The sequence below is a fragment of the Drosophila erecta genome, unplaced genomic scaffold, assembly GCF_003286155.1.
Source record: "Drosophila erecta strain 14021-0224.00,06,07 unplaced genomic scaffold, DereRS2 tig00000021-arrow-pilon, whole genome shotgun sequence".
In the NCBI taxonomy this organism is placed as follows: domain Eukaryota; kingdom Metazoa; phylum Arthropoda; class Insecta; order Diptera; family Drosophilidae; genus Drosophila; species Drosophila erecta.
In genome coordinates, this window is record NW_020825198.1 from 13,505,041 (window position 1) to 13,530,843 (window position 25,803).

A 25,803-nucleotide genomic window follows, 5' to 3' on the forward strand; every position below is an offset into this window, starting at 1 on the left:
ATAAACATATTGCGATGACTGCGGTTCGGCCAGAATTTTCCGTTTATGCAAGGAAAAGTTATGCAAGGATTGCGCAAATTTTGTTGGCTAACATGGGGTAATATTGTGCGATGAGGTAATTGTAGTGGTAAACATACTTGGACGGAGAAAAATGCAGAGTGAAAATATTAATTAATGATTTATAGCTGGGGAATGGAAAAGGAACTACTTTACAGAGACCAGTATAAACTGCCACAGCGAAATGAAAAACTTAAAACCCCGATGATTCAATATTATCAGATTTAGCAAATCAAACCACACAAATCTTTATAACCCCTGTTGATTTTGCACTTTTCAATTCAACCACCAAACACAAACACATTTCATCTCCCAACCCTATCGTCCATATAGAATCAAGATTTTGCTGCCTTGACATTTATAATGCCAAGCAAATACTTGAAACTCTAATAACCCCAGAAAATCACCCCAAATTACAAGTACGAAAATAAGTTCCCCCGAATGACCACCATTAGGCCTGAAATCAAAACATTTTACATCAGCAATTAAGTGATTTTTTGTGTGCTTGAGCGATCAGAGCCAAAGTCAAAGTAATTTCTATTTTAATAACAGGCCCCGTGGCCAAGCCAGGTCCATTAAAAATAAATATCTCTAGAGATATGCTTTGCAATTAAATCGGCAACAAACTGCAAATGAACCGAATCGAAATGCGAGAGAACCTGCTCCATTATATGGGCATTATCTGGCTGCCCATAACTATCGGCTCAATCATAAATTTAATTAGCATAATTGACTCTGCGAACGGATGTTCTTTTTCGATTTGTGTTTTCAAAATTTCGCTCACGTACTGGCAATTAAAAATGGGCTGGCAGCTTTTGGGTGCCATATGCGCAAAAATATTCAAGATCAGGTGCGGGAAATGCGAGGAGAAAGGTGTGGGAAAACATGGCAACAGCTGGTGGAACGTGCCATTGACACTTTCGACCCAGTACTTGCCATTCGAATTGTCGAAGTCAAAATATACTCTACCCGTTTTTACCTAGTTCGGAATTGCTCACATTTGGCCTAGTCTAGAGTTATACACGATAAAATCAGTATTCCATTTGCCAGTTTCACTTCCTCTGCCACAATAATACTCTATGCGTCATTTGGCAAACGAGTGGAACGCCGGCTATCTTTTGTGTACCTTTGGCCGATAAGGCGCCAACCCGATAAGATAGAACCGTTCTGGAGCTATGCGCCGATAGGGTGTGACTTGGCATCGATTTCTGATTTTCCACACAAAAGTAGTTCGCTGCATTCATATCATGCTGTTGTGCAAGCTGCTGCTGCCATGGAAATGGAGCGGCTTGGGGAGTTGTGGAACTAATGGACTGTTTACTTATTTATGGGCCCTGAATGTTGGTCAATATTTGTGGCTTTCGTGGGCGTTGCGGGCCGAAGGGAACAAAGCCAACTCACTGGGAGGAGCTGAATGGAAAGACGTCAATGCTTACTTACTGTTCTCGATGGGCACTGGAGTGGGGCACATAATGTGGAAATAATTTATAGATAGGATAAGCCCATAAAGAAAGAATTCGTTGATTAAGAGTGCTTTGACTGGCGTTGGCTGATGATTCAGGTATTTTATTTTCTACTTTGAAATCAAAATTGTGCCATTGCAGCTCAGCGCAGGTTCTATTAATAAACTAATGTGACACTAAAGTCCACACTCATTTGCCTATATTTTAGTTCCGAAATATGTATATTAAAAGTAAAATAAACACATTTTCCAACAGTACAATTTAGCACCCCGACATGAGCTTCCAAGCTGATTAATGAACTCATTGCTCAAGAGATAATCGTTCAGCTAATTTCGCATTAACTAAACTCACATGTTTCTGAAAATTTCAGGGCCAGAAAGGCCAAGTTCCGCCAGAAACATCTGTGCCGAGTGTCAAAATGTAAACTCTGCTGAAAAAATATGTACATACTGACTCGCTTTGGCCAAACACAACAGCCAAAATCCATTAATACAACGCGGAACCATTTAATAGTCCGAAAAACTAGCATGACGACAAACAGAACATGATCCATAAAATCGAGATCGGGCGGGACAGAAGCGAACAGCAGAAGCGAGCCATTCACGACAAATATGCAAAATCTTAAAGTTGGAAGACACCAGATATGAGGAACAGATAGATGGATGCCGAGGTAGATAGATAGATTGTGTTGTGGCCGCAATGGAGACGCCCACAAAAAAGACTGGGCATAAATAAGAGCAAACGTCACATGAAATGTGAGGCAGAGCTGGGAAATAAATATGAAAATGGGCTGACAACAACAAATTTATATGTATTTACATTTGCTTGGTGCGGTTCTCTTTTAAATTTATGGCTTTATTGATACTCTCGGGGGCGAGAGGAATCCAAAATTTGCTTTATCAGCATGTCAGAAAGGCGAGCAAGAAAGCCCCAAACCGCAATCTGTAAAAATGTTCTCAGCGAAATGATTTAGCTTTCTATCTGTATCTCTGTGTGCACTGTGTCTCTCAGATTTCCATTGTGTTTTTGCTCCGTGCTTTGAACCATTCTGCCAAGTCGAGCAAAAATATGTCAAAACAAATTGGCTAAACTCGTGTAGAGTGGGCAGAACATCAGTCGAAACATTTAGGTGATAATGAAAATTCTATTTTTTCACATGCATGCAATATTCATAAGCTGGTTCACCTATAATGCTCTGTATATAGTGTTATAAAAACAAATAAAAGGCTAAACAAAATGTTGTACTGCTGCAGACTTGGAATATTCAATTAATTTCAGTTTTGTTGTGCCAATGTATTATGACACTCCTGTCTGTAAGTTCATCGAACTTCGGCCTGTATTCCTTGGCTAACCCGTGAAACCTTCACCTGGGGTGGCACTTCTGCGTAATTCTTTGCTTTGCACCATTTAGTGGCCATTTGATTTTGCATATCAATTAACGAGATTGAGCCGCCTGGGGGCAGTATTTTGGATCCGTTCGGCTAATCAGAGTTGTTGGCGATACAACGATTAATTAAAGCCTCAAGTCTCTGAATGGCTCGTTTACGGTTTCGACCTTGCTGACTGCCTAGACAAAAAGATCATTAGTTAGAGCATCAAATAAAACTGTTTGATTACCCATAATTATAGCTTACCGAAAGTGGGGGCAAAAAATGACGGTGGTAAACATTTTGTCGCCTTCGGATTTGATGCCTTCATTAGGAGCCAGAATAGAATAGACAGAAACTTCGGCTGATTATGTTGGAGCCAGGCGTTGTGCCACACGGCGTATGCATAATCGTATAATTAATTGCCATAAATGTTAATTGCGCATACGCCACGTTGCCGCAATTTATCCTTTTAATAAAAGGGTTCCCACGCTCACATTTTCCCCATCTCTGCGTCCTTTCTCCCAAAAGTTTTGCCAGTTAATTAAGCAAGTATTTCCCGCTTCTTTTCGTGTTTACCCAGTTAATTTCTGTTAAGTTTTGTTGACATGTTCGTTGTTTACCTATAAGCTAGTTCCCTAGCTGCGACAAATTAACTTGCTTCGTGTTCAAGTTTCTGTCGTTAAAGTTGGTTCTGAAAAGTTGAACAACTTATTGGATTAGTCAGGTGTTTGAAGACGAATTAATGAGATTAGAAACGGCACAAGTTGAAACAAGAAAAGGCAGTGAAATGGGCACAACTTAGAGTAAAAAGAAATAATTTAGGCAGTCTTTTAATTTATGAAAGATTTAAAAGGAACTTAAGTCCATTAAATGCACGCACTCTTTTTTGCACATCATTTGCATACAGTCATTGATTCAAGTTTCGAACTTTGCACTTCCTCAAAACTTGGAATTTCATAATTTTATGAAAGAAACTTTCATGCCAGGAAGCAATTTCGGAAAATATCAGCACTTCAATTCCATTTGAAGTCTTTTCTACGAGCTTCGACTATTCGACTATTGCATTGATTGCTTGTTGCTGTTGGCTTAACCCAAATAATTTTCGAGTCAAGCAAACAGAAAATCAACAAACAGACAAACATGCGCAGGCCAAACAAACAGCATGAACAACAAATCAGCAAAAACTCGACTCTAAGTAAAATCAATATGTTTAGGGTAACGCCCCTCTTCCATATATCCCCCTTTCTTAAACTATCTGTATCCATCTCTGGATTGTGGAACCCCTTTAAAGCGAGAGAGTGAAATTTTTTCTATCTGCAGGTCAGCTGTTTGCTTTTAATCAAGTTTCACAACATTTATCTAATGTGTGCTCAAGTCGGGCTAATTAATGGGTTAGGGCGGTCTGGATAGTTCATTTGAATACTTAACGATTGGCGGCGGGCAGCGGTCACCAGGGGGCGTGGTCGCTCGGGGGGCGCCACCTGTCCGCCAAAAATTATTAATCAATTATGCAAAGTTCTCTGTGGCAAGCGGCGAGTTCAGCGCGGAACTTCAGCTGTTGAAATATTTGAGATTCGTCCAATTCACCTTGGGAAACAACAACAGAAATTAAGTTATTAGATGGGCCAAGATTCAGACTGCTGCGAGCATTTGAATGGCATTTTGCAAAACAAGTTTCGCTCTGTGTGCTGGAACGAGCAATCAACACGTAAATGTGAAGCGTAACAAAACGCTTAAAAAAAGCAAACAAATAAATATGTGAGAAGAAAAATGAAACGCTAAATGCAAATGCGACTGGCTTTAGTTTTCAGATAGAAGGCTGTGAGAGAATTCGAATGATGTAATTTGTGGATGGGTGAGCTCAACTGGCGAAGTGACTAACGAAAGTCAGTTAAACTGACTAACAGCTGAACTGCGACTTTACCTGGGACTCCATAACCACTTCGTTCTAATTTCATAGTTACAGTAAATAGTAGGTAACTCTGTAAGGTTTTGCCAACATTCCTGATATTTTTCTCCACGTACTTGCACTCGGCCATAAAGGCAATTAAAGCTAAAGCCAAAGGCGAACTTAAAGTGTCACCGAAGTCAAGCATAAATGTGCTAAAAGGTACGAGTGCGGGCAGGAAATCCCTAGAAGCTACATACATGCAGATACACACATTGCGCCACGTGAAATAAAATGCTAAAGTTATTCATTTTGCAAATAAGCAGGGTAAATATTTAATTAACAACTCAGCAGGCAAACAAAGGGGCGAGGGGCGGCAAACGTGTCTCACATTTGCGTCGCGGGTCTAAGGTTTCCTGCTCGCTGAGGGTAATATAATATTTATTTATATGCCGCACAGCCAAAGTCACCTACAAAACGAGACGACAACGGCGATGACGACGCCCTAGAAATTGCCGCAAATTTTATGTTTCTGTTCCATTCCGGAAGGTCTCTCCCTCTCTTTCTCCTTTTCGCTCTCTGTCTCTTTCGATGGGCGTGAGTCAATGACATGTACGAAAGACCTAGCTTCCTCAGGGGATCTTGGGGCATAAGGTGTGCGACATGGACAAAAGTCTATTCGGGTATCTGCAGGATTATAAGTAGGATTAATTAATAGAAAATACAATCCGAATACAGGTGTTTCGGAGTATTTCAATACATTCGAAATTTACAAAAGCCATAAATATTCAAGGTATTTTAACTATATTTTTAAATATTGCATAAATAAAAAGAGTGCTCATTATATAATATTATTATATTCATTAAATGTATCTAATGTTTTGTATATGTGCTCGTACGTTTATTTCGCGCACCTTTTGAGCTGGCGGTGCGTGCTCCCTTTGTGCAGGGCAATATTAAACATTGTATCGCTTGAAGTCTGATTTCATTTAAGGAAAGGAGCCCCAGACAGGGACTAAATAGCTTACTACAGCCCCAACCTGAACTAATTAAATTAGTTTAGTCGGCAGAAAAGGTTTTTCCAGTGGCGGCAGTTGTTGGTGGGCCTTTAATTGCTTTTGTGATGAGTCTTTAAAGCTGAACTGTGGACTGTGGTCGATAAGGTGGCTAGCAAAATGAAGCAATTAATGGGGAATTTGTTTATGGTTCCGCTGGGCATGGATCCCTGCACATGCACAGGAAGAAAATACAAACAGGAAAAGTGTTGTGCTTTCGTCATTGTTTCAATGTTTTATGAGTGCTCGTAAACGGACGGAAAATGCTCTTATTGCTTTCGTTTTTTCCATCCTTGAGGATTGGGCTAGCTATTAAAATGTCATCATGCATCGGCCAGGATGGAAAACCGAGAGTTGTGTGTGCCAACTGAACTGTAAGTCAGGGCACGCAATTCTTGGCCTCCGAGACGCCCGGTTTTATCGACTGGGAGAGAGCGATTCCTGGGCGTATTTATTATTTAACACCTAGAAACCTAAGCGGGAAATGGCTATAAAATTGTTGACCTTTTTTTTCCTGCTCATCATACTTTCTTTTTTGGCACACGCGACTCGTAACTCATGCAAAAGTTTCCCAGCCCATCTTGGGGGGTCCAAAAGTCTTTGCTTTTACGACCCAGTCGGTACTCCAGTTCGTTTTATGGTTCAGCCAAACACACACAACATAGGTCGAAATATTTAAAAGTGCGCTTAATTATGCCCGCAAAAACGAAGGAGAAATAAACTTCGCATTAATGCCGAAAAAACTGCCAGAAATTCTAAAACGGCACACGGCCATTGGGTAATAAACTTTATTTGCCTTTGCTTCTGGGGTAATCAACAAAGTCTTCTATGTTATATTGTATAGGAAGTATTCGAGTTGGGTGGGATTCTCAGGAAAAAATCGGCAAAGCAAAAGGTAGGCATTTAAACCAAGTTAATAGGGCTAAGGCGGTCGCAACTTTTGTGGCTAAAAAGTATACAAGCCCACCTTACCGGGTTGACTTTCAAAAGCAGAGGCAGCTTTCTCATTATAAAAATATAACACATATTCTTTAACATTTAATAGTTATCTTACTAAATTTTCTCACTTTTACGTTTTTACAGGTAACAAACATCTTGCCACATTTGCCGAAACACCTGCCGCTTAAATAAGGGTAAGTTCAATTCCAAGCCGATTCCCAGCGATCTAATGGCATCCCAGCAGTCCAAGGCTGTTGTCGAACAAGTTGGTCGTTCGCCGGGGGGATAAGCCACATATTCTACATATACCCTGGTTGTCCATTGGCCATTCAGGCCACCGATCATAGCGAACACATGTGGAAAAGTGGGGACATGACAGGCGAATGGCTGAGTCTGAGATCGCTGTGGAAGTATCCATGCTTGAGATGTGGAAATTCTGCAAGTGCAGTTAGACTCTAGACTCAGGTGATATATCTCACGACTCACGAAACTAGTTTACGCAACATGTGGCAATTTTGCATGCCACCAGAGGCCACAGAGGACGTGCCACACAGCGCACTGGGGAAAAGAAACCGAAACAAAAATTGACATTTTGACATGCGGCTTGTACCGGGCGGTACTTCAAGATTCGCCTCCGATAAACTACAAATGGTTGCACAGCAAAGAAGTTGGCCAGCATACCGGTTCACCGGCGCTCAAAAGCAATCCGTAAAGTGTCTTTTAAATACAAATGTTATCTACCGAGAAGCGAGGAGTCCAGACCAAGAAATAAAACCGTACGTGCCGCATTTGCTGGTGCTGTTTTTGTTGTCGCCGGTACGATTTTTAATGGATTGACGGCAGACAACGAATGCACATTAGAAATCCAATCCTGGTCCAGGTTTGCGTCCAGTGCAGTGCAGTCCTGCGATCGCGGGTCTTCCGAGTCATGCACACACATGGGTCCATCCATGTTCCCGTCTGCATTTTCGCCAACCTCCAGTTTTCCCGCCCCGCTTTGCGTGCCAGGAAAATTGTCTTCGCTACTGCAATTTTCCTTTCTGGCTTTTGCATTTCAATAACTGGATGGGTCAGTGGCTGTGGAGTTTTGTTTGGCACGTACGGCATAAAGTATCTGTCTGGGCTATCGCTTACCACCTCCCTGCCACGCCCCCTGACAGAAAGGGGCGTGTGGGCCATTTCTTTTGAGGCAGTGTCTGCATATATTTGCTTAAATTGCATCGAGTGCTTGAGTGTTTGCCAGATACTTGATAAACCAAGCTTCGTATTGGTTTCAGGATTGGCCAACTAATTGGCGAGACCAGCAGAAGGTGGTTGAAATAATTGCCCGGGGTGGAGCAATCGGTATAAGGTGATTGGATTAAAACTAATCCCTAAAAAAGGTAACCCCAAACGTCTAAAACACATTATAATTATTACTATGAATGGATTCCTTTAAATTGCAATTTGCAACTAGCATATTTACATCCACAAATTGTAATCTGTAGTCATGTTATACTAATGGTGTAAAATATTTGTTTTTTGTATTGTTCAATGCACAATGGTACTGATTTTGTTTCATATTTTGCATTTAATTTGAGTCTTTGCACTGGTTAACCTTCCCCCACCACGTACTACCAAAAATTTACTCAGCTATAGAATATTTGCCCAAATCAATGTAGGCAAGGTTGGAAGTGATTCGAGTTTCCCTCGTTTAATGGGCGCTAACAGAAACAACCTTCATCAAATCGAATCAAATGGGACAAAACGCCATTGACAAAATGCAAGTCAATATGTCAGGCGCCCAATCAACACTAGAAAATGAGAATGAAAATCAAAGCTAAACCGGAAAATTGAACAACGCCTGAACTGTCATAAATTCTTTTGATGACATTAATAAATAAATAAATAATAAAAGGGCTGCCGTTTGCCGTTCGATTCATTTTCAAATTCAAATTAGCGACATATCACAAATGTGTCATCAGCAATGAAGATGGACTGACCACCAGTCAGTCGCCCAGTTGGCCAGAAAGGGGCTGCAGATGGGTATATAGGGCTAGAGAGCCATAAAAGTTGTACAAAAGCTTTGCAAAACCGCGTACCAACCAACCTAGAGCCGGATAACAATCACACACCATAAACTGTGTTGAAAAAATATTTGCATACAGCCATAAAAAAGTTGGATGCTGCTGCAGGCCAGTTGGAGTCATTAAAAGAAGCCAACGACTATCAAAAACTAACTGGCCGGTGGACACTTTTTGCTGAAATGGGTAATTTTGCTATGCTGGTAGGCCTGATATTCGTGGTAGACTTTGCATATAGTTAGCACTGCTTTAAAACACTTTGTTTATATTTCAAGAATTTATGTCAATCTCAGTTTACCATATAAAACTGGTAATTATCATTTGCCTGCTTTTCCTATTAATATTAACGATCACATTAAGCTCGGTGAAGCCTGAAGTTTGATAGAACAAAGTTTATACTATAAACTTGGCAGCTAAGTGCTTAAAACTCGGTGGTGAAAACTACACTTGATTTGATATATTTGTCATGAGCTGATTGTATCATCAAACAAGCAGCATACATCAACATGAGAAGGCAATTAAAAATGGCAATCAAAATAGGAATATTATTTCAATTGATTTGGGTGCCAAGGCCACTTATTCCATTTTAAAATAGGGTATTTTCAAGGCTCGGCTTAATCATTTGCTCGTTTCCTACTCGTCTTATTTCAGTGTTTTTTATGTTCATTTTTGCACTGTGTTCGGGTTGTAATTAAAACTTGTTGGCAGACTGTCAGGCAGCGAGTTAACAAGTCGGCGGCTCCACAGACGAGATGGGGGTAGTGGGGATGAGCTGGGAGCTGGGAGCTCTGAGCTGTGAGCTGTGAGTTGGCGAAAATATTATTTAATTGTCAGGCCAGGCGCTAATTAAAGTCCAAGCCGGGCCGCCAAGTCTCTCGCCCATTTTGGCCATAAAGCCAAACACTTAACGATGCTCCACGAGCATCTTCAGCCCGATATTTATGTTTATTGACTGGTGGGGCTGCTGTTTTTGCTGGATGGCTGGCTGCTGGCAACTGACATCATCATCATCAGATGGAGCTGCGTCCGTTGGAAGGAGCCAAGTTAGTCATAACACTTGGGAGCAATGTGGCCGAAGGTCTGCCTAGTGGAGATGTCAGACCGAGTTATGGAAATTGTTGCAAATTATTTATTTATTTATGCACGTGGCATCCACAGCCGCGTTTGTCGCCTGATTATGTGCTTATTTATAAGAGCCAGGTACACATAACGATAAATGCGGGATTCAGCGACTGCCACTAATGAGATGCAGGCAAACGGCATCCGCGCTGCATATGAATATCAATTATGAGAGGAGGGGCCCAGGCCATGAGGATCATGGCCGTAATCGCAACTCAAGGGGGCTGCCACGCCCCCAGTTTTGGCAGCGGCCTCCTCCGCTCGGCTTGCGGGCCAAATTGAAGTGGCTGAACAGACGTCTAGACCAAGTACGCGATGCTATTTGGCGGTGGTCGTAACAAAGCTTTTAAGCCAAAATGTTTGCCCATTTGCATAGTAACAAAGGCCCGAAAGTGTCGGCGAATTTGAGTGCAGATAGTGCGGACAGCGAACAGATAACTGATTCAAATGATTTTACAGCGAGGCTCTGGGAAACACTTGGGTTTTTTGTAGATGGAAAATTCTACTCTGAAGCAAAAAAAATATGCGGAATACGTATACAATTTGCAGATGTACGAATTGTACGTATATAACTTTAAACTATATAAGTTTTGTAACTAAATATTTGTCTGGTGGTCCTTCGAGATAACATAGCATGACACATTCCCTTACTTTCATGTTATAAGCCTTCGATTTAAATAACCTTCTTTGGGCCCATCTCCATTGACTTGATTGCAGATATCAAACGTGAAACCTCTTGGGTCATTTCGACACTTGACGACAACGCCCTTCGCAGGACCTGCTCCTTCAGATCCCTTAACCGGCCACGCCCTTTGCCCAATGCCCCCTTTCACAGTCCTGCTTATTTACAACTTGACATTTCACTTGCGATTCGCGGGGCACTTTTATGCGCTCCAATTGCATTTTATGACAGACAAAACTGACCTACTTAAGGCTCTCTCCTACGCACACACACACACACACACACAGAGACAGACACACCAGGGACACAGCTGCCACGCCCATTTCGTCCTTACTGGCGTTCTGTTTCTCTCTCCAGCGCATTATAAATTTAATGGGCTTGACCTTTTTTCCCTCGATGCTCGACCGCAATTCCAATAGATTGGCAAACTGAAATCTGAGTCCAGCGGAAATCGACATAAAATTTAACTAAAATGTCCTTAAGTAGCTCAAGTGCTTAAGGGGGGGCCAAATGGGTGGGGTGAGTGGTAAGTAAAGGAGCCACAAGTGGGAGTAGAGTAAATTTGAAACTTTTCTATGGCTGAACAAGATGCGCTTTAAATGGCTGGCAACTCTTTTATCTCGCTTTGTTCGCCGGCCAGGGTTGTCGCATTTCACGGTGGATGCACAGCGGCCATGGCCACGCCCCCAGCCGCCTTCGCCATTGTCAATATCCTGGCAGCCATTTCCTGCTTTGTTTTGCTGCAAAGGTCGAACACTTTTTGCCGCCACTGTTGTCCAGTCATGGGTAAAAATTTTTGTGACTGAAACTCTCAAGTAACTTGGCTCAAAGTGTGCTTTCTACTTTTTTTTTTCACTTTTAGCCGCCCACCGCTGGCATTGAATAAGGCGTCCCCAACTAGAAGCAAAAACATTGAAAATTGTTTTCTTTGCCTTTCTTTTTTGCCACTTTTCCCAGGACTGTCTGTATTTGCTTTTATTTTTGTTAAATTCTCCTTGGCTGTCATCTTTTTCTTCCGATGATGCTGCTGCTGCTGCACTTGAGGAACTTTTTGTTATTTCAATGCCTGGGCCACTTTTTTGTCGTAAGCCCTCTGTTTCTATCTGGGCGGATTGTATTGAAATGGGAGTCCCGAGATGCGCTTGAATGATTCTTGGTTCGTGCAAATATTTTATTGACTATTATTCTGCCTGCTCTCGATTTCCGTTCCGTTCCGTTCGGATCGGTCGTCCTTGTCCTTATTGTTCAGTGTGCGGATCCTTCAGGGTCTCCGTCTATTTTCCTCTCAAGGGTTTATTTTGGCTGTGTTTTTCCCCGATACACCGTACACCATACATGCGTGCATGTTTTTGTTGCGCAATTCCGCACTGCCGGATAAATATGAAGAAAAGCCGAGGAAAAGCTCAGAATGGCATTTATATTCTCTTAGAGCTGAGTTTGCTTGTGCAAACGTAGCAGGAAACTCAATAGGAAGGGCGCTGGAAATTGCCAAATTATGAGGAAATTTATGGCTGAATTTAAATTATTTGCGAGGCAGCATTTTAAAGTCGGATCACTCGAGAGCTTTGCCATGCTGTTCGCTGGTACTTCTCTCGTGTTTCGCCAATTCAAACAGTATGTTTAACCTTTTAAATTAACGAAATTGCCGCTCATTCAAAGCGTTTCAAATGTTTTGCACATGCCTGGTTCCCTTCGTTTTTCCTCCACTCGTAGCCCCAATGAATGGCGGCAATTATAACATTTAGCACGCATTTTTGTTCGACCAACGCCACAGCTCATTTATCATCATGACGGCATGTCTATTTGTACACAGTAAAAATGGAAGTATTTGTGCCAGACCCATACTTACTGTAAAACATGTATTTAGCCAGCGGAATATTAAAGCGGCACTCTTGGAAAAACTAGGAATTTGTAAGCCCATGTCCTCTTGACTAAATTTGGATTTATTAGAGAACACTTTATACGAATGCTTTTTATACAAATACTTATATACTTGTATATAAATAAAAGCAAAAAATTTTCCATGTGTACACACTGTTTTTTCTATTAGTTCTCGTAGAAATGTCGGAAAATTTTTCAAATATTGAACGTCGTCTCTTTCTATTTTAATTGGCGGCCTCAAACGGCGCGAAACTAATGAAAAAATCATCATCAAAGAACATGGAAAAAAGGCAATTATTGGATACATCGAATGGGGGTGGAGTTCTGGAAAACATGGCGTTTTAAAGTCATTGCTACTAATTTTATGAGACTTTCCTGTTGGCACTTTTCCTTTTTGGCCCGCTTCCTTTTTCCTTTTGTGCTTCCGCTTCCTTTGCTCGCCAAATGATTATTGCAAGCCGTAAAAGGAGAAATGAAAATGAAACACAAATGGACGCAGCTGAAATGAAACCATCCTTGAAATCTATTGTCTGTCTGGCCGTCCAGACAATTGCAGAATAAACAAACACGTAAACTGCCGAAAAAACAGCTAAGAGAAAAACAAAATCGGGGCAACAAATGATGCCTGGCGGGGGTTGGAAATATCAGCCAAGTGGCAGGACCCTTAACATAATTGAAAAACATCAAATCGAAATGAAAATCAAAGTACATGGCTGTCAGATAGCAGCCAATCGAATGCAGCCCAACTGACATCTTCGAAATTTAAATACACTTTTAAGCGCCCAAGTAGCATAAAAATCAGCATAAATATTTGTTGTTATTCTCGCCATAATGACGGTGTCGTATTCCCCCCGTTTTTATCCCTCTTTACATGGGACGACTGCAAATGAAATGAAAACATGCAAAACAATTAAAAACAAACAACAAAATGACCAGCATCAACAATGGCAATGGCAACCCTGGCAGCTTGTTATTGGAAATCCACCAAGGGGTTAAGGTGGCTTCAGTGGGCGCACTTGAGAGGGGGCGGGCAGGGATTAAAACAACAAGACCATGTCGAACACCTAGCCAAAGGTATACAACCCATCAACATCAACATCAGCCGCTGGCAACAACAATGCACTGCCACAGCAACACACAACGCACAACACACAGCACACAATACACACAACTCCATTTGCCGCGTTGCAATGGTAAAATAAATAAATATTCATGTTGGAAATTTACTTGTAAACACGCAAATTGTAAAGCAGCCGCCGCCAATGAAGGACTTTTGGGAAATGCGAGTATCAGGGGTGGATTCGCAGTCGATTGCTTTGTTTTCCCACTTTTCAAGCGCAGGTCAAAGTCGGGGTCCTAAACGTGGCGGTTTCGAGAGAGGTTCGCAAATGAAACAGTTTCGAATATTTATGAAAACATAATTGGCAACTGCAAGCGGGCTGTGGGTATGTAAAACACTTGCAAAGTATCACTAATTATTGATTGAAAAGAAGAGCTTTAAATAGCTAATGCCTTGTAATGGTCTATAAAAGCAAGTATATAATTTAAATAAAATACCAATCGCCTTAATAAAGCGAGCTTACGTACATATAAATGCATATTGCACCACCTTATACGCCAAAAACGTGGACATTAATGGCCGGCACACTATGTTGCGCTATATTTTCATGGCCCTTGGGGGGAGAAGCCAGAAACCCACACAACCCGCTGAAAATAAAAATGAAACTGGACTCCGAACATCCCGAACTGCTACGTGGGCTATAAACAAGGACACGTACGCAATTAATTGCAGAATTATTACAAATTTCATTACATGCTAAAATATGCAAATTGTTTGACGTTGCCCCGCCTGCAGCTCCTCTCCCATCTGCCTCTCGCTCCCTCCGTTTTTGTCTCTTTCTGCCTGCGCCATGCAATTAAATGCATTTGCATACATAATAAATAAATAATGCAGACGCAAAACTGCAGCATTAACTTTGCCGCTGATGTGCGAAAAATGAAAAGAGAGCGAAATTCTTTTAATTATCATTTTAATGTGTTTATGAACATTTAGAATAGTAAGCGAAAATTGCTCCCTAAATTGCAGCGGGGTGGCTTAAAGTGCTGCGGGGGCGGAGGGGGTTGGTGGGACAGCTGCATTCGCTTGCACTGAAATGCCATAAAATGGCAACAATTTGCACGCAGCTGTCGCTGCGAGGGGTGTTCAAGTGGTTCGCATTGCGTTCGAGAGTGGGTTTTATTCGCTCTATTCCTCCTTCCTCCCAGTCGATGGAAATACTACATTTCACCTGAAAAAAAGCTCACAAAAAATGTATTTACCAGCTGCAAAGAGGGCACAAGTATTCCAGAAATCGCGTTCAGTTAATTGCAAGAAATTCACATCTTTAGTTTCGCACGCTTTCAGAGATATTAAATGAACTATGCAAAGGACGCGTTTAAAAAAAGACAAAACAATTTGACAGTCAAATCGAAAAGAGTATTTTTTCAGTGCCCTGTCGCTCACTCAGCTGCAAATTGTTTGCAGTCTGTCTACATAAATGTTGCATGTCTACAAAATATTTGGGTTAAAACATTTGCACAGAGCCGGAAAAAAGAGTATATATTTGTATTTGCATGATTGCACAGGACGGGAAGATCCGAAGGGGCAAAGGGTTACATGGGGCATGGGATTCGGGTGGATACAGAGGATGGTGCATCAAGTGCGGCCACTGGTGGTGGTCAATGAGTAGCTGGAGTTGGAGTTGGATTGCGGAGTGGATACGTTGGAATGGTTTGACTTCTTCTCGGTAACCGTGTAGGTGCTGTTCTTGCCGAATCGAATCGCCATCCTGCTTGCCGAATCAAACTCCTCCTCCTCCGGCAGATTGATCCACACTGGTCGATGGGTGAATTCCTCGGAGCGGGAAGCCTTCTCCGCGAACCAGTGGATCCGTTCCACATCCTCGCCCCACATTGTCCTCTCAACTTCACTTTCAATCGAGCCCATCTTGCGATTAGCCTTATCCATCACTGCCCGACGATGAGTGCGTCTACGTTTTGGCGAAAGCTGCGCCCTCGGCTCTGGGGGAGGTGGTGGTGGAATGGGATGCAGTACACCTGCACATTCGGGGCCACCACGCTGGCTCCCCGGGCAAGATAATCGCGACCGTTCACCCTCATCCTCGTCCAAGCGGCCGAACTCGCAGTACAGCTCGTCCAGCTTTCGCTGCAGACAGTTGCGCAGATTGTTCTGCCGGCAGAGCATCTCCTCCAGCTCCCGAATCCGTTGACCCTGCGTCTTAATGACCTTTGTGAGCTCACGCCGCACCTGCTGCTCACACTCGCAGCCGCACGGCGGTTGGGTGAAGTACTCCGTGTGGGATTTCGCGCAGCATTCCGGCTGACAGCAGGGTCCGTCCTGTGGCAGGCCGGAAGGCTTTGAGCACTGCTCACACTGGCAGGGACACTCGTCCGAGGGATGGTGACCGCGGCCCAGGAGCAGGACATCCGTGCAGCCTGGGAGGCAGTTGTGGCGCCGCTGCCTGCGGTGACGGAAGGTAGGAGATAATGGAAGCCAAGACCACGATTATACTGACCTGACGCTCGGATCCTGCTCCTGTTCCGCATCCTGCAGCGCCTGCATGTCCTCTTCCAGCTGCTCATCCTCTTGCGTGGGAGTGCGTAGAACGGTGACCTCGGTGCCATCGATGTCGGGAAAGTTCCGGCCGGTGTCCTTAAACTCCGATTCCTGCACAAAGATCTCCGTGTCCGATTCCTTGGGCTCTAGCTTCTTGGTTATCTTCAATTGGGAATCGCCTTCTTCCGCGGGATGTGGCTTCAAGTCCACGCAGGACTGCCCCTTGCCGCAATACGTGGGCAACGAAGCACCGTTCAGGAGGAGAACATTAACCGATGGACGTTCCGGACCCGGTTGACCATCATCCGGACACTTGCATGCTTCACTATTCTCCTTTTCCTGGCGGAGCTTCTCCTTTTCGCGCTCCAGATTTCGCAGCTGCTTCCCGATTTTCTTGGCCCGCTTCACAAAGTCGGGAATGTGCTCCACGCAGACGCAGCACTGGTTCTGGATGCTCTCCAGGCAGCAGTTCTTGGCCGCCATGCTGGACTGCCAGATCCTGGCCTCCTCCTCCGTCTTGGGATACGCATACGCATCGTTGCCCTGCGCATCCTTCGCCGGCGGCTCCTCGCCACAGATGACACACCTTCGCCCAGACATGAAATGGCTTTTTTCTCCTATTTTCAACAAATTAAATTTACTTTCTCTGGGACTAACGGATTTAAAACATCAGAATTTGAAAAGGACTAATATTTTGGCAGGGTTGATGGCTTAAGCAAAGGGAAGCATATTTCCGAAATTAAATCAATTGCTGGAGCATTAATCAATAATAATTGCTTCAGCGGCTTTGATTATGGAACAGTTTTGTTTCACTAAAACATGCATCCACTTTAATAGCTTTAAAAGAAGTGAAAATATATCGAAAAGTATATGTGGTGCTATAAATTGTTGTGTTGCAACGCTCGTTTTTTTCCGATCCTCCTTTTTGCAGAGATAGCGAAATAGATCGCGTTGCAATCCATCTTGCTTGCGTAATTGCTTTTCCTTTGTTTTTTGTGCATGCTTTTTTCGCTTTGAATGCTTTTGAGCAACTATAACAACGCACCTTGCGGTTTTTGCGGCAAGTGAATTGGGCTGTGAAAGCCGAACGCGTTGCATGCGGATACGGATTGGAATGAGGTGGGGCGGTTATGAGGTGGGAATGATTTCGAAACCGCTGTGGCACAGACCCACTCCCGACTGCACTTCACGGCTGGTCCCTGGTCTCTGGGGCCCCAGAAAAAAAGAGAGAATGCGCTCTGGTATGCCCCATAAAGTGGGGCAGCACGGCGATTACTATGCTGCAAAACGCACTAAAGTCAATTGATTGCGGTGGAAAATGCATGGGATATGTGAAAAATCCGGATCAGTAATTACAGCAAAATCTGTAAATTAAATTGTAGCAAGTTGTCGCAAGCGAGTGGAACGTGCATCTCAAATTGGTTAGTTTTTCTATGTAAAGGTTCTCACTCTTAGATGGCAATTTGCATTTGACAGGCAGAATTTTTAAAAGAGCTAATTACCTAAAAAAGCGCAGTCAGTGAAGTGGCTTAACAATTTGTATCTTTAATAGCCTTTGGCTTGGCACAACCAATGCAACATTTTTAAAAATAATAATAAAACCACCGCGACCACTGGCGGTCAATTCCCATTAAATTCCCCCAGGCATTAGGCCCTAAAAAACAGCTAAACTGCCAGAAAGTCGCGCCAACGCCCACTAAATAATGGAGGGGGGAAAAAAGTGCGTTTCGATTCAGTCAAGCCCAGAAATCTGCGCAAAACCGCAAAACAATAGCTACAGTGAGCGGAAAATCTGTGTCAACCAGCTACCTTGCAACAAAAACGACCAGCGGCCAGTGGACCACAAAAATCACGTTATTTCAATTTGAATGCCAAACAATCGCCGGGCGGGCACTACTATCAGCAATGGGTCTATCTCTGGCCTGGTTTGGCATTCTTCAAATGCCTTTTTGTGGGTTAACGCCCACGGCCAGATATTTGAATAATCTGCTGCCGTAATATCGCCAATTTATCACTGGACCATTGGGCTCCAGCCCAAAACCCGGAGCTCCGTTCGCCAACCCACCAGCTGGACGCATAAAACGAAAGCAAATGTGGGCAGTTCACATTTCACTTTCGTTTCGTTTCGAATTTGGATTCAGATTCGGATTCGGAAGGGAAGAAAAGCGACACTGACGCCTCTGCTCTATCGCATTTTCCAATTTATCAATGGCCACACGGAGGCGCGCACGCCGTTAATGAAGAATTATGTTCATAATTTCCAAATTTATTGTCGCACATCTTCGCCTCGAGCTGACTGAGGATCGCATCGGATCGGTTGGGATCCGCTGATGATGGGGGCTGTCCGACACTTAAGTGTGTCAAAATGTTGTTGCTGCCATGTGGCATGCTGGCTCTGGCGAAGATCCCCCGGCGGAACCATCATCGTGTCAGTTGCGGAGACACATTTCAAATATTTATGATGTTTGCTGGGTCTGGCCGAACAACACACAATCCAAACACTCCAATCCGCGGCACTTCAGGGCCATCGATAACTTCATGTTCATGGTTCACAGTTCAAGAAGTCATTTCAAGTTTCTTGTTACAGTTTCCAGTGAAAGTTTTCCCCTGGTCCTCCAACCATTTTTCGACTATTAATTTTCACTTAGTCAGCGTTCTTGGGAACGTATTCGATTTCCACTCAATCCTTTAAATCGAAACAGATGCCAAAACATTTTCATTTTGCCATTGGCAACGGTTTTTAAGTGGATTTAATTTGTTCAGAGTTTCCCCGCATCACTTTTTGCTGCTGTTCTCCGCTATTTTTAGGCTCTCAATTATTTATTTTTTTTGGTAGCTCTCTATCTAATTTAGTGTTCAGCTCGAATGATTTTTTTGGGGGCCGGCTCTAGTATATAGATTTAAGTGCTCATGAGAGAGCGGAAAATTTATGTGACAGCTTATTAAATTTATATGTTTGCTCTTCATTACAGATTATACCGGCAGAGTGATTGGATACACATGTGTTAGCGGGTAAGTGCTCGGATGAATGGGCTTCGGCTGTATCGATGCGATACTACATGTCGGATTAAAGAGCTTCGAAACGGGGCTTAGGTTAATTCTTCATGATCTCACACATGTGTCGGGCTGTTAGTCTATTTTCGGGGGATTTAAGGGCTATTTGGCGGGCAAAGATCTGGCAATGTTGGGAAATATCTGGCTAAGGCGATCAATACCTCATAGTAGCTGTGCGGTTTTTCAAACTTATTACTCTCAAGAATGTATGTTTGGTGCAGGCAATAACTGTAGGAAAATGTAGATTTTAAAGTGCACCAAAACCTATCCCTATAATTAAGACATAAGCCCCTTTTACTGGCCCTAGCATTTGTTTGAGTGCTCTAAAACCAACTCTTAAGAGCCACTAAACGTGCCTTGGCTCGCACATAAACACATCGTTAACCCCATTCAATCCGCACTCAAGTCCACTGAGCCTCCACCCACCTGTCAACCGGATTGTTGGCACCTTCAGCACACCAGATAACTCAACTTGGCTCAGCACGGCTCAACTTGGTGCAATCGCTGAATGCCAGCCAGCCCAAAACTGCAGCAGACTTGATGTGAAAATTCACACTATCCTCGCCGGACACAAAAAAATGCAGAGCCGCATACGTCCCCAAAAATCGTCGGCGCTCTGGCACTTCATTAAATAGACGCCGTGGCGGCGCTTTTCCCCACAAAAACAGCAAAAAAAAAGCAAAAAAATAACAAAATGAAGAAAAATCCAAATGGAAAAAATTCGTTGACGACCACACCCCCCACATTACTTGGGGGCTCAGCTCGGGAAACTTGCTTATTTTTCACACATGCGCGTCAACAAAAAATGAAAAGCAACAACGGGAGAGACAGAAATTTAAGCAACAAATTCGTGGCTTTTTTGCTTTACTCACATTGTTTATGATGACAATTTGTCGTTGTTGTTGTCGTCGACATGTGGCCATAAAGTTGTCGGTAAATAACAAACAGGCCTTTCCTCCCATCCAACGTTTTCCTTTCAAAATACCGAAACTGCCGACGACAACTTTTGGAGTATCCTTTGTAGTCTGTCGAGAGGATTCCGTCGCTGGAAGTCCTACGGCTTAAAGCCACTCAGTCCCTAAAAGTATCTCATGGATTGCAACCACAAATTAAGCACACATACCATACAAATGTGTGTAAGTGGAAAACAAAACGAGTGATATTTTAAGTACCTGCTATAAAACTTTAATTACTTGCATACGCTTCACTTGATGGATTTTAAAGAAATATTTCTTAATTTTGCAAAGAAATCAATTTAGTAGCATCTAAACAAATTTTGCAAAATTAAAGCTGATTACCCGACATCATCATAAAAATAATCAAATATTTAACTGAGCAAAAATCATTATTCCTCATTTGCTTTGTACAACATTTGTTTTCGGCTGAGCTCACCTTAGACGTAATCCAAACCTGCACTTGACTAAGTGGAATGAAATATAGCGGCGACCTTGAGGCGCTCGATTTCAGGTGGAAATAATTCCATAATTTGGCATGCTGATTACTGCCAGCCAAAAGCTGACAACGCAATTTGTTTTTTCCGAAATTCTTAACGTGTAATTGTCATGTTGTCGGCCAAACAATGGACTCACAGAAAAACAAACAAACGCGGCAAAAACCAACTTGGGGCCGGGCCCCACCCTAAAAAGCAAAAAGACGTCTATTGTTTGACTTTTTCCAACGGCTGCGGTCGCATAAATAACCAGAAATTAGCTGGCAAATAAGTCAAGTCGCATGTAAACTCGTTTTGGCATTGAAACACCTGCAAAGCGATTCTTTGCATATTCCAAGTGCTAAATCACCTGCCCGCCAGTCCGGAGGTAAAAGTTGAACTGGCTAATTTAAATTTATATACTGCAGATCTAAGCCGCGATGCGGCCCCTGATTTATGCCCACCAGATTGTCGCTGGCGATAGGGGAAATGATATACTATATCTACTATATATACTATAAGGAAATGCGCATCGATGGGAATCGTATGCAAATGCCAACCGCGGATAATGATGATGAGCCGCAGATAGAGATTGGGATGCTGGCATTGATGTAAGCAGAAGCCCTCGACAGGTGTAACAGCTCCCAAGAGATCTAACCAAGCCACTAGTTGATCGGATTTGTCATTGGTTCTCTATCTGCATCACTTGGTTATTTTTTGTAAGCTTGCTGCGATCGAAGGCAAACCGATGATGACGTATTGTGGGTCTTGTGACAAAGGGCGCTCCATTTTGGATTAGCTTGTGGGCTTGGTGGAGCTGAACTACCTTGATATTGAACTCGGTTCGTTGCGGCGGAATCAATCAACCGAGCTGCGAGGTAATTGGAGCTACAATACAGCAGGGGCTAAATCACTTATAAAAAAGAAATTCATCTTCATGAAATCATAAAACACAGGGGAAATGGAAAAAAAGGGAAAACAAAAACGGACACCGACCGACACAGAGGTATAAAAACCGGCAGCCAGTACCCCCAATAAATTGAAGAGGAAAACATCCAGCTGCGAGAGATAGTTTACTTGCGGTAATCACATCAAAACCAATGCCCATCACAAGCAGTTGAAAAACTGTTGGAAATTTCTGTTGTACGAGTACCGCTGACAAGTGGACCGGGCTCGAAAGGTTTTCTTTCGGCCTCAGTGGCCTCTGCCCATTTTTTGCTCGAAAATTACATTTAATGTGTGTCTGAGATTTCGATAGAGGCGTGAACCTGTTGAGATACTTTCAAAAGCCCAATCGTTGGCTCAGCCCAGGCAGAAAAAAGCACAACGGAATCGAGAAGAGCAGCATCATTTGTTAGAACCTGTCGATTTGGATTCTGTTGGCAGCTCATCGACCCTAATCGCGTTTGAAAGTTATCGCATCTACGAAAGCTATGCCACTGTTAATTGTCAGAGAGTTTCGACTTTCCTGAGCTGCCTTTTTTCCCCCATTCGGCTTTCTTTTGGCCAAGTTGGCTAATTGCCATATTAACCTTTTGGCCCCCTGCGACGATGATGACGATGATGACGTTGATAACCAAAGTCCGGCTGCGTGCCCGAGTTGTAACTGCGCCTCTGTCTCAGTCTCTGCCGTTGACTTGGCTTATTTGCAAGTTGGATTTGATGACGGGCCCTGGTCCAGTGAAAGTAATTAGTGGCTGGCCGGCTGGAGACGACTGAAAACTGGCCTTAGGGTGAAAGCCGAGCTTTTAATTGCGCAGCTGTCGCTGCTCTTGCCGCATAATCAATCAGCTGGTTGTGTAATTGAGGGCTCATGTGTACAAACGAAAGTGATCTGTTAGAAAATTCTGGTCCAGTCAGAGGTCAGAGAAAGGGTGGTATAGTAGGCTTCGGCAGCCAAAATGACCTTTAGCACTGGGACTATAATGGTATGCCAGCCACTTAAAGTTCGACTGTTAGATGATCTTTTTAAAAACGGTTCAAGTAATTTCGTTTTTGATAATTGCATGGCCTGACGAAAAATAAGGTATATAACCATGGAATAAAATATTCCCTGGAAATAATTATAATTCCCAACCCGTGCAAGTCATCCGGAATCGGCATAGGAACACCAACTCCCAGAGCAAAAAGCTCTCACGCTCCCTGTACCTCTCAAAGAACCATCTCCCCCACTTGGTTCCCATCCTTGGCGAGCAACCCAAATCAACCCCCAGTGCACGGCATTCCGAAGTGTTTTCAAAAACTGTGCCAAAGATCTTTTACTGCGATCTTTCCTTTCTTGCCTTTCCCCTCCCAAGTCGATTATATCGAGAAGTGACCCCATACCAACACACAGCACACACTTGCGGATACCAGCGATCTGGATCGGAGATCAGCAGCCGCGGCAAAGAAAACCAAGTCAAGAAATGAACATCAAGCTGAGATGATTGTCATAATTAAGGATGCTGGATGGTGGATGTTGGATGTTGGCATCTGCCAGACGCATGAGGAGGAATGGGGCAGGGGAGCGTCTTCTGCAGCACTCGAGGCACTTGTAAAACCAACAGATAACCGTAAGAACGAGTTATACTTTTTCCCCAGTTTGCTCTGCTCTGCTTTTGATTCACAAAAGACCCGCGCGGAGAAGACGAAGCTTCCGGTGCAGTTCAGGTTTCTGCCCATGTGAGCACCCTCCTCGGCCAATTCTTGTGGCTCGTTTGGCTCAAGATCAGCCCCGCACATCTCATAATTGCAGCTAAGCAAAATTATATAGCCCAAGCAAGTCGAGATCCAGATCAGCACACAGAGTGAAAAGAGCAGCATGTGTGTAGAGGGGTCTCAACTTGTCTGTGCAAATATTTCCAGGCTATCGGTCTTTGGACTGGACGCACTCCCTCCTCCCCTCCAGCTGCAGTCCACGACAATTACCGGCCGACTTGCGGCAATCTCTGTGGCCCGCGAGAGGGTTAACGCAAGGGGCATTGAGATCAGGGGCAGCCGCAGGGGGGCTTGCCTCGCACTCGAGACAAATGTATATCATTCATCAAATTAAAAGTTCAACTGCATTGCAGCGTTTTGCCAGCCGGCGCGGCTTGACTCCTCAGCTCGGACTGCCTGTCTGCCAGCCGTGAGTTAAATTGATAAGCGGGTGGCTTGGCAAGTTCTGGCAACAGAGCGACTGGTGATGGATATCGATCTTTCACACCATTCCACATTGCTCTCTTAACTTAATATAATTAGCCCACAATAGTTGGTAACAAGAAACTGTGCAAGCTTAATATCATTCTGCAAAATTAAGGTGCTTCCCTGGTGAAATGTATTCCTTCGAATTACCACAAAAGTTTTCCCAAACTCAAGCTATTTTACTTTAAAAGTATTTCAATTCAGCTCCATAAACTTTTAAGCCAGCCCTCGTTTTCTGGCAGCCAGGCTGTCATCTTGAACATGCAACATGACCGCAACTCTGAGGCAACAACTGTTGCCGCCGACTGTTGCTTTATTTTACAGCCCGTTTTGCGGCGTTCTCCCCTCTCTCTCACAGCGCTATAGCCGACTCTTTCTGCTGCCAATCATTGGCCGAGGCTTCGGCTGCTCATCTTTCGACTTCATTCACTCAAACATCAGCTGAAGTGGCTTCTCCTTAACCCTGCCACACTCCATCTGGGCCCCTCGTTTTCCACTTGTTGCCGCTCGCTCGAATGCAAGTTTTCATTTCTATTTTTATTTTTATTTTTATTTTCCTCGAGTCTGGCAAAAATGCTTATTAAAAGGGCTTTTCAACTCGAATGGCTTTCTTTACGGAGCAACTCGCACTTACACTCACACGTAGTTGGATTATTTTGTGGCCCTAGAACGAACTGGCTGCCATTTGACCTCAGACCACCGCTGTGCCATGGTTGTATCTGTATTTGAAAATAACATTTATGAGCTCAGGAAGGCTTAAGACTTTTTATTGGTTATTAGTTGTTGCCATTTCTGCTGCCAAGCTGTGTGTTTTCAGACCGGGATTTATGTCTTGAATTTTCGGCTGCAAAGAGTTTGGAGCGGAAGGACTTATGGAGCTCCATGTTGCAAAAGAAATCAGGGTTCCTAATAAGCTTAACACGTGCTGGTCATCCATTTGCAGTGACTTTGCTTTTATTCCCCCCCTGCAAGACTTTAATCTTTAATTGCTTTTCTGAGGGCTTTTGAGGGTGGCTATCCACCTTCAAGGATGTGCGTTTGTTTTGGCTTAGTTTATGTTTACCCAAGCGATTTGGGTAGATCAAGGTGAAAACAACCAAAGGGGCATGGATCGATAGGGAATTCAGAGTAAGGGGCCGAAACTGATACAGAGTAACAGATACTTAAATACGTAAACTAAGTTCGGGAAAAAGCTGAAAAACACTTTAGTTTTTATGCTGTACAAGGCAGTATAAAATAAAACCTAAACTTTCGTTATGTCTTCACTGAGCACTGAACACAACAATTATGCCAAAATGTGGACCTCCCCTTTGATTGCTGCCCATTAATCCGCAACCAGTTTTCTGCATCTACATCTTTTTGATTTCGGAGCCGGGCAATCCGTGGGATGATTCATCGACGGCAATTATCCCCAACATGGCAATTATGCAATTTTCCACCGATCCCGAGCACTTGTCGCACTTTAATGGCCAGTTGCCAGTGGCCATACGACCGCATCCGATGATTCACACGGCTCCCAGCCATTTAGATATGTAGCGAATTCCACATGCCTCGGCGCCGCTGCAGATCTACGACCAGAGCAGAAATCTTTGCACTTCAGACAATGGAAATCAAAAAGTCCGACTGGTATCCGATAACATTGGCGACCGCACATGACTAACTCAAAGATGGAGATGTGAGATGCGAGAAGATCAAGATGAAGATACATACCTGGAGGCGGCCGAGCGGACATCAAACGAGTGCCGCCGTTCGCATAGCTACTTCAGCTAACTGTAATTGTATCTAACAGCTACGTTTGACAAGCCGGAGAAGCAGAACACCACAAAAAGCCATCCGGAGTTGCACTGGCAACGCGTCGCACTGGAACTCGTCTGACTTTTTATGGGCAGCACAACGACAACAACGGCATCAACGCGTGCTGGCAGCTTCCAGGCCATAGATTCTATAGACACCGTCTGTCCCCCCCAACTTCGAAACTCCGACTCCGCAACGTTGGCGGGGCCACCCAAAAATGGTCAACGTAGC

General features: G+C 43.6%; 2 protein-coding genes across 2 annotated transcripts in view; one reads left to right on the forward strand and one right to left on the reverse strand.

Moving 5' to 3' along the window:
• Positions 1–25,803, forward strand: part of LOC6545293 (protein slit) — a 49,871-nt gene that overhangs the window by 2,954 nt on the left and 21,114 nt on the right. The window contains exons 2-3 of the mRNA XM_001972596.3: positions 6,917–6,966; positions 19,106–19,145. The gene's annotated coding sequence lies outside the window, so the exon portion shown is untranslated. The remainder of the gene's footprint in view (positions 1–6,916; positions 6,967–19,105; positions 19,146–25,803) is intronic.
• On the reverse strand, positions 15,107–16,838 carry LOC6545292. Its single transcript, XM_001972595.3, has 2 exons — positions 16,093–16,838; positions 15,107–16,038 (listed from the first exon to the last, which is right to left on the reverse strand). The coding sequence occupies exons 1-2, from the start codon at positions 16,731–16,733 to the stop codon at positions 15,213–15,215; spliced, it is 1,467 nt and encodes a 488-aa protein (XP_001972631.1). The 5' UTR covers positions 16,734–16,838; the 3' UTR covers positions 15,107–15,212.